The 12,653-nt window shown below is 39.0% G+C and overlaps 1 protein-coding gene across 1 annotated transcript in view; it reads right to left on the bottom strand.

Moving 5' to 3' along the window:
- Positions 1-12,653, bottom strand: part of LOC139725566 (glypican-6-like) — a gene marked incomplete at its 3' end in the record, with an annotated part of 108,571 nt that overhangs the window by 60,161 nt on the left and 35,757 nt on the right. Inside the window, exon 2 of the mRNA XM_071636655.1 lies at positions 8,606-8,764. Coding sequence (XP_071492756.1) covers positions 8,606-8,764 — 159 coding nt within the window. The remainder of the gene's footprint in view (positions 1-8,605; positions 8,765-12,653) is intronic.

Genomic DNA, 12,653 nt, shown 5'->3' with positions numbered 1-12,653 from the left:
GAGCATGTCAGGAAGACTAGCTGTACATGGAAAGTGTGCACCCTGAAATACTTTTGTACACTGCAAAATACCATGGTATCTATATGTGGTGATTAAAACTCTGCTCGAAATACACATAGGCCTACAAGATCACTGATTGTGAATTGTGTCATGAAACATCACCGACCGTATAGGGGCGTGTTTCCTCATGTGACCTTTCGCACTTCCTGTCTTCTTCCCATAAGAGATATGAGTATGCACAGCGCTTACCTCAAAAAGGTTTACAGTCGGGTCTCAAAATACCATGGTATTTCATGAACGAGAATGGTACCAAGTGAATTACCATAGTATAATACCACAGTAATTCAGACGTGATTGCCCCAGCCGAGAAGGAATTTTACATGTTCCTACAGCTGTATGTTACTACGTAGCATGATGATCAAAAGACCTTGCAGGGAAACAAATAGACCATACATATATAAAGTTATACTTGGTCTAGGAGAAGGTCCATTCAAGTGTCTATTTGCTAATCATAGTAGTACTTTACCAGTGACTGACAGAATCTTAGTTTCAAAGGTTTTTTGTGAGCATATTCTCGTAATTTGAAAAAAAAAACAATTACAAAAATATAGTGAAAATTTTCATACTCTTTTGGCCACATAAATGATAATCAGGGTATTTTGAATCAATGCAAGTCAACATGCATATTTCCATTACGAAGTCTCTTTAAAACGCAGCATTACCAATACTGAAGAGGTTACCCTGGGTATACCACCATATAATCATGAATGTTATTATTGCCATTTCTTCTAATATCATCATCACAATCATCATTATCACCATCATCATCATTATTATTATTGAAGTCATTCTTATCACAAATGTAACGATTTGTATAATCTTTCTTATTTCGAAATGGGAGGTGGCTCAGTAGTTAAGACTATAAACTATCACACACTGGCTTCCTGGTTCAATTCCCCTAGACAGTCACTTAACACAAATCAACTAAAATCAAAATCAATCAAATCATATGCTAGTATTGAAGACTGATTGAAGACTGATGAACTGTGACAGAAATCGCAGGACAGAGAAGGGGGTACTAACTTTAGTACCAAGATTCATGATAGGCATCAAATCCCCCCCCCCCCAAAAAAAAAGGAGCTAAGCGACAGAAAAGCCATTATCATGATTATTACCAAAATCCATAATCTCACAAGTACAGAGACAATATGACCATACCAACAGCTGTTTAACAAGAAAAAAAAAGCCACAAAATTCAATTTAGCATCAAAGGGGTCCAACTTGCCGTGTGTTGGCGTTCATCTTCAGAAAAGGCAATTTGTAGTTTACATTAAATGTCAAGTTCAAATGTGCCTGAAAATAGGGAAGACCAATTCCACGTTTACCTACACCAAATACTACTTTACTCCCGTTTCCTTTTTTTCCCCCTCTATTCTTCAGGCATCGTTGTTCTGGTTGATTATTTCTGCCGGGCGTAGGTAGGGTACTTTGCAGAACATGATATATTTCCCCTTGTGTGAGTCCAACAAGTAGACTCACTACCATCCACGGGCAACAAAGGGTCTTTTCCTTTCTGTTTGGAGAGCCTTTATGACGCAGGGGAGGGGAGTAAGTTCAACACCGCGGGATATTTTCTGCACCGACCCTCTCTCTTTTTACCTTTTCTATCTCCCCATCCTTCAATCTGGCATACACGAGGGCTCTCTTTCTTTCCGTTCCCTATTATTCGGCAGAACCCTACACCCAATCCACTCTACCTTGCCTTCTTTAAATCAACCACCAAATATCAGGACAGTCACTACAGAGGAATATATGTGCTTCCTAACACAAAAAGGGAGAGACTATTTGATCGTCTGTGCGTAAGAAGGCATTCATTTCACACACTACGCACAAAGTGCCCCCACCAACAATCGGCACAAAGCCCGGCGACTGTCAACTTGATCGATTGACGACTCTGCGCCTTTGTGCGTGCGCCTAAGCTCCGGAGTATCCCTGGAGTCATGGAACGCATTCGGAACAAAAGGCGGCCATTGTGGAGGAAAACCAATCTTATTTTGCAAGCGCGACATAAAACCATTTAGGAGGAGAACTCTAAACGGGGCATTTATGGAAGCAAGTGTGATGGAATTTCGATTGCCCCGCTCAGACCGCCCTCCAATCTCAGTAACGCAATATAGAAAATATGACACGCCATCTTCGTATCTTCAGCCGGAAGTCGGGCCTAGAAAGTGCAAAATCTCAACAACAACAACAAAAACAAAAGGGCAGTAAAACAGGAAACTAACTACATAAATATAAACAATGCCAGCCAATGCACTAAGACATAAAATCCTCCACGAAGAAGATTGCAAAAGCCAATTTCTGTAATTTTCTGGTGCTGCCCTGGACTACAAACAACCTAGGCCAATTGTACAGGAGATGTTCACTGGTAGGTTAACCCTATCACACTCAGAGGCAAGACTACTGCATACATTTTTCAATGGGAGTTTCAGCCAGTGGTCTTGAGGGGGTTAACCCTGGTCTTGATGCCTCCAGTCATTGTCATTACCATGCATGACTGTCGAGCTCCTCACCACAACATTCTTACAGGGGTAATCTGCCATTCTCTATGACTCCCACGAGATTACAGCTCAACCACTTCCACAACACTATCACGGACATTTACCTCATTCTTATAGCTTCAAGTTTTCACTACAATGAAAAGGATGACATCGACTTATTACCTGGGAAATTGTACCAGCCACTGTTCACATGACAACATACAGCTAATGCTTGTGGCAATACAGTCCCCTGGGAATTCCCAGCCAAACAGAAACCAAAGCTACCTGCAGGAACCCAAGCCATCACAGATTGCTATCCACATCCTTTCGATTATATAGGCTGACTATGTGCAAGATGAAATGTGCAGTGGCAGTGTGCTACATAAGCACTTGCCCGGGGCAAGTGAAAATCAAATTCAGGCAAGTATTTTTGAACAATGAGAATGAATGCTTGCCCGAATTGGGCAAGCAAAAAGTTTTGAAGCACCCTTTTTTTTGTACTTATTCCCCCAACAAACCCACAAAGTCAGCCATACAGAAGCCCAAAGATGATGGCTTTTTAGTGATGCAATGCACTTTATATTTCATTTCAGCAACTTTTGAGCACTTTCATGAAGAAACCCGAAAGCAATGCAACGGCAACACTTGATCAGACCAAGTTTGTTAATCCATTGTGTTTAAGTGAGCAAGTCAATGTTTGTTGTTTATTCAAATGATTGTGTTTTTATTAAACCCTTGACTAACATATGATTTTCTGTATTATGTCCTTCTATTTCGCCGGGTGCCCGCGCATTGGCCGCTAACGCAATACAATTTGTATTGTGTTAGCGGCCAATGCACGGGCACCCGATGATTTTAGACTTTCTTTTCAGGCAAGTAAAATTAATGTTCTGGCAAGTGTTTTGCAGTAAAATTGAAAATCTGCTTGCCCAACCGGGCAAGTGGTAAAATAAAGTTATGTAGCACCCTGAGTGGGATAGCGGGACAGCAACTTGTTAAAAAGCTCAACTTGGCACCTTCTTTGGAGCAAAAAGGCAAGAAGGTGAGATGACCATTGGGCACCTTGGCTAGTTTTCAGCAAGTCCCCTTCTCACCTCCTTCTTTAAAGGGGAAGGCTAGTAACTGATCAGTGGGAATCAGTGGAAATGCTGGGAGATGATTGTTCCAATCCTTATGGGATTCATTCAAGAGTACATTATATATCTTTTGTTGTGTGAAAATTATTTGCTTCAGAATGGTCTCACATTCAAGTAATCAGCAGTTTAATGTTTCCAGGTAAGCGTCCCTGGTCAGTGACGGGGCATTAAACTGCACATTACTTGAATATGAGACCATTCTGAAGCAAATAATTTTCACACAACAATAGATATACAATGTACTCTTGAATGAATCCTATAAGGATTGGAACAATCATCTCCCAGCATTTCCACTGATTACCACTGATCAGTTACTAGCCTTCCCCTTTAAAGAGAATTCAGAGTTCAATTGTGGGTTTATGACATCACCTCCCAACCTCACTTCTTGTCTTCATTAATTAAAGTTGAAGTCCTCATCACTCACAGCCTTTCAACAATCTCAATTCCTCCTAAATACATCCATTACTATCATGTACTTGCCAATGCAGTGCTGATTTATAATGGTACAATATCAAGAACTTGGGTGTTGTTGCACAGACAGAGGCTGAGTATTTACATTGCTGTTACATAGAACTCAGAGCTGGAGAAGGTGAAGAAAAATAGAACAAAAAAGGCTGGCAGCAAGGCTAGTATGGCAAACAGTGCATCATGATCTACAAAGATGTGTCATGATGGTAAAACCTCGTTACATAACCCCCCCCTCCCCCATTTAAGTAAATATAATTCCATTACCATTCCAAACAGGCCATGCAGCGGGCATTCACATTATTAACACATGAAGTAAAAATCAATGGCATATCATTGGATAATGACTCCATTTCATGGGAAACATGCAACACTGTTGAAACCCCATTTGCACCTGTCAAGCGGCTCGAGATGAGGAATAAAGTGACACGGCGCAACCAATATTATTCTGTAATACATGCCAACAACTTCCTTTTCAAGATTTCCTTTATTTCCCCACATCCCTTCCTGCACATGTTCCTTTTTCTTTTGATTTCACTCCATGGTCTCAGACCCTGGGACAAACATCATGACGAATGCGGATCAATCAATGTCTTTCCAGCAATATGATCATATTTCCATTTTAAAAAGCAATGTCTGGAATCTCGCTGAATGGTATGAAGTAAGAGGTTGTTGGCAAAATACAGTAAGTTCATGCTACAGTAGCTTATCGGTATACAAATTCATCTTAGCTGTTGGCATAAGGATAATGATCAACACCAGTAACAAAGAGCATGCTGGTTCAGGTTGCAAATGGCATCACAAGCTACTGTAACTACTTCAATTATTTCTTCAAACATACAAACCAGCAAATTTATTATGGTTTTGTTATTATCTTGAAATAAAATCATCTTGAAATGCTATAGGAAACATAAAAACCATCATAATAAAACTGCTTAACAGCACTTAAAACAACAGAGGACACTTAAGGCTAGGCCCTATAGTGTACAAGGCTATGAGGAATTTTGCAAATTCATTCCAAATGTGTGAAGTTTTCTCTCATATTTCTCTCAAAGTCTGAGAGAAGATTTCATTCACTACAAAATGTAGTTTCTGACAAAGATTATCTACAGAACTAACACCCTTGAGCTGAAAAACGAAAAGGGAATTTGGCAAAAACTTCAATCAAGTTGATTTAAGATTCAGTCTGCAATAGAATGTAGTTTACCGGTACGTTTTTAAGTTCAACACCAGCACCAGAGTCTTGCCGGAAAAGGATAACAAACATTGGCCTTTTAGGCAGCCATAATTCAATGTTTTATCACCCATGAATCATGAACGAGCTATCAGAAAACAATAATATCCTGGCAATAACCTGCATGATATCACAAAGTTAGATCTGAGGGCCTCCTCGTAAATATTTAAAGGAGCATGTTATGCACACAAGCATGGTTACCCTCACAGGTAGCAATTATGAAAGACAGTCACATAACTCTGATGATTCATTGTTTTTACTTCAGCTAGGTTTCTCAAAAAAAAAAAAAAAAAAAAAAACTCTCTCTCTCATAGGATTCACATGAGCAGCTGTGAGCTACCAATATCACAATAGCCACAGTCACATTGGCAAAACTTCTCAAAGTTTAAGTTCTTGAAATTTTGTCAGCGCAACATCCCACTACAACAGAAATTTCCTGAAGCCCCACAAATCTTCTCGAAGTTTTGCAGTCTGAACACATGCAGCTGAAATTTTGTGACATGACCAGTCCAATTTCTGTTTGCAATGCCCTCCAAGCTGTCAGACAGCACATGCTTTCTTCTTCATTGCGCACGTGCATCGGTGACCCAAACTTGGAGAACTTATCTAGAACTGGGACTTCAAGAAACTGCACCTGCCAGTGTGAGCTGACAGGAAAACTTTGCGAAACATTCTCAAATGTTAATTACTTGTAGTTTTACCAGGATGACTGTGACTTGTGCACAATGAAAAAGATCACAAGACATCCCCATTAAAATAAAAAAATGTTGAGAAGCAAAAATAAAATCAAACTTCCATACCATCACGAGCACAAACTCTTAAACCAGAAACATTTGTGGCGTGAAACTTTCATGAATTACATGCCGCCGACAGCCGTTTTCAAGGTATGCAAATTTTGCAAAATGCCACTGCCATTCAATGTAAATGTGTAGACAAAAACTTTTGCATGCATTCTACTTTCCCAACGCTTGGCTACTCGCAAAATTTGCGAAAATTTCACGCACACCAACATTTCTGGTTTAACACTTTACTCAATCCATACATACTGACAAACATACTCACATACGAACACCTGATCTCTTATCTCCCCCCCCCCATTCTCTTTCTCTGTCTCTTTCTCTCTCTCTCTCTCTTTCTGCACACACACATGGAAGCTGCCTTCCTGCACACTATAGACACTACAGAACAATAACAACAATTCTCCTGAGACCGCAAATGACTTTCACAGCCCTGATTTATGGTTTGACCCTGACCTTCACCTGACTTGGAAATGACTTTGCATGTTCTAAGTAAAGACATGAGCACAAGTTTGAGAAGACAAGCTTCTGGATCTCAGTGTGAAGAGAGGTCAACTCCCAACACTGTTCAAAACAGAATTGTCAACAGCAAATTAAAGGGACACATCTACAACATGTTCCACTCCAAAAATCTGAGAAGTGTGGTCCTTCAAGCTAATACTATGCAGAGTCACTGTACGGCTTCTAATGGGGACAATTTGTGAGCGAGCCAATTTCCCACCTGATAAATCCCAGACATTACGTTCAGTAAAAGGTGCACTTCTTCATAGATTTTTTTTTTTTGAGAGTGACAGAATAAGTTTCAGAAGTTTGCTTTACATGTAGTTTTTGAAGGTAATTGGACATCAATTAGATCATACAGCCCACTTAGTAATCATCAAAAATTTCTGAAATTGAACCACCACAATGTCTAAATGCGTCTTTTAAGCAAGATATACATGTTTATTGGTCTCATAAATTGTCATATGGTCATGAAATTGGCACCTATGTCATATGTTTTCCTGTGATTTTCTGGTGATTCAAAATTCTGTCATAATTACAATCTTAGTTTTAGTTACAGGCTCTCTAAATCCACAAAAATAGAGACGATTATTTTCCCTTTATTGTTTCGCTTCACTTTGAACTATGAACGGTCTAAAAGTCTCCATTAACCATCAATCAAACCATAAAATTCTACTTATGGCCATTTCAAGGTCTCCGTGGGTAATCACCAAAAAATTACAGTCTCGGCAATGAACTATAATTACTCTAAGTGGCAAACAGCATAGTAAATGTGGCCATTATATACCAAGTCAGGTGTTAGCCTGAAGACCGGGTTTGCTACGGGCCATTTGGGCTCTACAACCCAATTATAGCTGAATAATTCACATGCTGAATCTTTTGGTGTTTCTCACATGACTTAAAAGATTTGCTGCTCATATTTTCTGGAAAAATAAAACACTCTTTCAGCATTCAGGAAAAAACAGAAAGTGAAAGGATGGAATAAACATGTTCATGTCTTGCATACTGACTTCTAGTATACCAGCTCAAGCTGAAATTTGACATATGTCTCATTGTTGACACTTATTGCCAAAATATGTATAAAATTTGGCTAAAACCATGACAACTTGCAAATGAGTACAAGTTGTCCATCTAAAAATGTAGGTCGATCTTCATAGTGTCATTTCTTTTTATTCACTTTGTAAGTTTAGAACTTCACAGAGAGCATGTTATCGAATGATGAGAACATCTCGCTGCATTATCTCCCATAGCACCAGACGTGTCAGATGATCGTAACGACAACATTTACTCTGGTGGGTATCTCGTGAGTCAACGAGGATAGAATAAGAGCAGAGCTTCCCTCCGACAACATGAACTATTTGTATGCAAATTCCAAGCAAAGCAATTAGGGAGAGAGAGAGAGAGAGAGAGAGTGGCCAGGCAACATGGTTAATTGATTTCTGTTTTTGGCTCAAAAAAGTTGTGTCTACCTGATCAGCTAGATGCCCAGGCTGGAGGAGAGTGCAAAATCAATCAACTAACCGCCTCCTGGTCGATTACTTCATTAACAATACCGCATCCTAGATATGAATGTTTGGAAACAGGAACTGTTTTGTTTTTGTTTTGTTTTGCTCTTTTGTTGTTGTTGTTGGAAGCCAAAGTCAAGGTCTGTTGAAGTCCCAAATGCCTGCCAAACACAGGTCATCCAACTGTTACACAAGCATTGCAATCATAACACAGGTATTGTGTCATTTCATTACTCTGAAGCAGATTTCTTACCTAAACTATATAGACAAGACTTTACACAACTAACATAATTTTGAATGAATGGGATCAAGCACAGTCCAGCCATTCCTCTTGATACAGGAGAGAAAAAGGAAAAGAAACATGATTATGCTTCCACCACAACATCAGAAATAAAAAGACGAAAAAGACGTGGAGTACTGTACTTACTGTCAAATCTTTCTGCCCTACGAATGAAGTAATCCCGAAGTATACTGCTCTTTTCGTACACGACGTTTTCAAAAGCTGAACTACTAATCTGTGTTAGCTCGTTCTCCATGTTCATCGTACAACATGAATACCCGGACGGACACACTCTTAAGTCGTCACCTGGAGACAAAGGAGAGATATAAAAGAGAGAAAGAGTGAATGCGATGCATGTAAAGAATCAAATATAATTCAAATCTTTTTTAAAAATCCCCAAATATTGAAAAATAACATATCTTGACCATTTGTACCAGTCCAGTCATCTTCATGAAGAGAGACTGACCAAAACAATCAGTGATTTGTGTATATGCAGAGCCAGTCTTTTGCTGATGATTAATGGTTAATAATTTGATTTGATCTGATTGATTCCAACACATTTTGAAGACTCTTTTCTCATTGGTACAGTTCTACATAATTTGGTTAAATCAGTAGACTTTGAAGCACACAAATCTTAATCTCTGAAGTAAAAGTAAAAATGAATGATATACTGTGTTTGATGGATACCTACAAAGAATAGCTCTAATTGATAGTCTTGAATAAAACAAAACTGTAGAACACAAACAAGCTTAATTCTTGAGAAAATATTATATTCTTACGCTCAACAATATCAAATTCAACATAGTTCTTGAAGAAAAACCTCTGAAGTACTAGTTCTCATTGCTTTCTGTTCCTTTGTAGGGTGAGAACAGACCATCAACCCCCTACATCATTAAAAAGAACTCTGTCGGCATATTATGGAAAATATTCTTTGAAGTTATCTGAGGGACCATTTATCACAGATGCGATTCTCTATCATTGAATAGGGACACAATCTAATCAGCTAGTCCGTGATACTGATAGAGACTCAGAGACACCAAGTTCAGCAATGCTGAGAAGTTGTGTCATCATTTTGCGCACTAATTTATAGGATTTGTGGTAAGAATGCCATATTATAATGGCTGCTGGCAAGAGCATCGGGAAGAGCACAATGGCGATGAAAAATCTGCCTCCCTTTTGGTTGTCAGAGATGTCTGAACTTAATCGCTCTCCACTCGGCGTATCAAAGAATCCAAGTTAAAGTCGACTCAATTCACCGCTTCGCCGCTGGGGCCACCATCGTCTTCCCTTTGTCTTTTATTGTATCGTCCCAGTGTGTCTGCATCGCACATGCATTCTGAGTGAACTTTAATGGGAATAGTCAAATCGAATGCAATCAGAAGATGTGACCTATCCTATCGATCTGAATACCTGGGCAGAAGATTCCCCTCAGCCCCTGGACCATATATCCATTTGGGGGGAAACACTCAAATCCAGACTTTTCCTAAGCTGCACCATGAGCATACTGGTATTGATACCTATATGATATAGGTAGAATTGGTGCATTATAAATTCTCACTCACCACCAACATTATCCATTAATTAAGAGGTCAATAATACAATGGCACACGTATCAACTTCGATACATTTTGAAGATGTTATATTGGTAGCAAAAAGACTTTAGGTTATTTTCTCTAGTGAGTTATCACTTTTCCATCTCATATTTGCTCTTGGTAGAGTTTTGATCAAGTATCACCCACCTGTCCTGCTGAAAATTCAGAATGCTGAGACTTATTTTTTGACTCCTCCACATAGATCTAGTCAACAACAAAAAATCACACCTTTTTGTGATCCTGTGAACCTTTACCAACTGAGAGCATGAGATATACATACATTTTCTCGAATTTTGCTACTCAGAGTAGGTGACTGATGAAAGAAAGTGATACTTCCCTTTTTATCATGACTAAAATATGGTCATTTCACAAGAGAACACGCATTTTCAGAGCTTATAACTTCATATTTCTTTTCCCAAAGTGCATCAATTGCTGACAAAATCTACACAACTAAAGGTAGTTTGGAGATAGAGATAGTGCTCCATGTTTTTCATGTACGTTTGTATTCATGAATGATCAAATACAGCTCACACTGTGCACTGGCACAACGTTGTTGACACATTGTTATGGAAAAATGAATAGCGCCGCCATTGTTCAAGTTTTTACAGTTATATGCAATAGGAAGAATTCTCCTTTTTGGTCTACACTTGATGACATCATTTGCTGCTGGAATTTTCTTCAAATTCTTGTCATGTCTGGACATGACTCGACCCTAAGCTCCCCTCAAGCTACCATCTGCCTGGCAGCCTGGCCTGGGTAAATACACTCTGAAATCCGTGAACAATGCCATCTTCCTTTTCTCCATTTCTGAGAGAAAGGCTGAGAACCACCAATGAAGAAGAATGATGAAAGCAGCTTGGATGCCCTTTGTGACAACGATAAAAAATTACAGCGAGTTTTGACAGCCTACTATGTAGGCCCAGGCTGTTACAGGTATATAAATGTACTTCAAACAACAGGAACAGCATCATCCCTCATTGGAACAGTCTCGGAAAGCATTGTCAAACAGCCAACAAATGGAAGCTGGCTCCAAATTCAACCAAGTAGTGGCATCAGTCTCATATTTCAAATGATAAACTTTTGACAAAGCTCACTGATACTATGCCGAGACTTCCTCGAATCAAAGTGGTAATGACATCACGTCTATGATGGATGAAGAAAGCTTGTGTGATAACTGAGCTTTTCTTCAGGTCAGCACTCTGCCAACTACCTTCAACAAGTCGTTTCCCTCTCATACAAACTCATCACTATATTCTGGTTGCCCCTGACAACGCTTTGGCTTGCCAAAGGCTGCTGGCCTGAACAGACAGCAGCTCCAGTGCATGCTAACTCAAGTCCATTTCAATACACGACAATATAGGAGGCAGGAACAATCACTAAGGTCAATTAACTTTCTTCATTATTCAAGTAAAGAGGAAAATGGCTTACAGAACAATAAGGTCAAGTCCACATATTCCAATCAAATTATTTAAAAAAAACTGGAAATACTCTATTAAATCCTACGCTAATGTCTTTTTTTAACAAAAGAGTAATTGTTCCTAGCAATTAACTTCTTTTTATGTGTGCGTGTGTCTGGTTATAATCGATAAAAGTGCTGCAAAATAGTATGATTTTCCAACCCCTGACCAGAAAAATTAAAATGACCGAATTCCTCCTGGCAGTAGTCAAACCAAACATATTTTCATTCATATTGAACTGGACAGAGCTTCTGAAGATATTTGAAATCAAACATACACATAAATACAAGATACAAAACTGAGCTCCTTGTATGGAGTATCTGTTCACATAAAAAATATGAATTTCTGTCTGCCGACATACAATGTACACAAGATGACAAATGTGGCTTCTATTTGCTTTGGATCTTTCTCAATGAACCTCACATACATGTACTAGATCATACTCATTCAAAACAAACAGGACTTCCCTCCTCAAATATTGACTGCTCTATGAAGCACTCATGGGCCGTGACGCAAGAAAAGGGCCCATGGGCATGTACATTTTTTGTAATACTGAAATTGAGTTTTCACTACCATGTAAAAGAATGAATTCTAAAGTATTTAGATATGTAAACCGTTTTCTGAAATTCCCCTCCTAGGTACCCCAATTATGACATTGAAAAAGGCAAGTTTTGTACAAATCCTGCCACTTTTTTGATGCGTCTACGCATGTGCGCGCAGATAGCTATACCGGTAGCTGATCTCTGGTTTTTTTTTTTGCATAAGTATTTGTTTGTCAAACCTCTACTCCGTTTTTTGGTGTTTGTGGCCCTTTTCTTGCATCACGGCCCATATCATTTTTCTCCCCCAGTTTTCAACATCTGCCATTTCCAGCGTGAAACATGCAGCTTAACAAATGCAGCATTGCTACATTGTATCAAACTTCTGTTGTTGTTTTTTCTTTCGATAGGGGATAAATTAAACTCACAAGAATCACAAACAACATGGCAATTTGTTGGTTACAATTTTGGAAGAAACAAACGGTTATAGCTGAGATTGAAATTAACATCTTTACAAAAATGTCAGGTATGTACAATGTAATCATGGGATTATCATCCTGTTGCAGGGTATGGAGACTGGCAGATTACAATAAGAGGTACATGCACT

The sequence above is a fragment of the Diadema antillarum genome, unplaced genomic scaffold (assembly GCF_040938485.1).
Source record: "Diadema antillarum isolate AM-2024a unplaced genomic scaffold, OU_Dant_1.0 seq00000049_RagTag, whole genome shotgun sequence".
Lineage (NCBI taxonomy): Eukaryota > Metazoa > Echinodermata > Echinoidea > Diadematoida > Diadematidae > Diadema > Diadema antillarum.
Note: the sequence above shows the minus strand (reverse complement) of the source record. Positions and strands in the feature narration are given on the sequence as shown.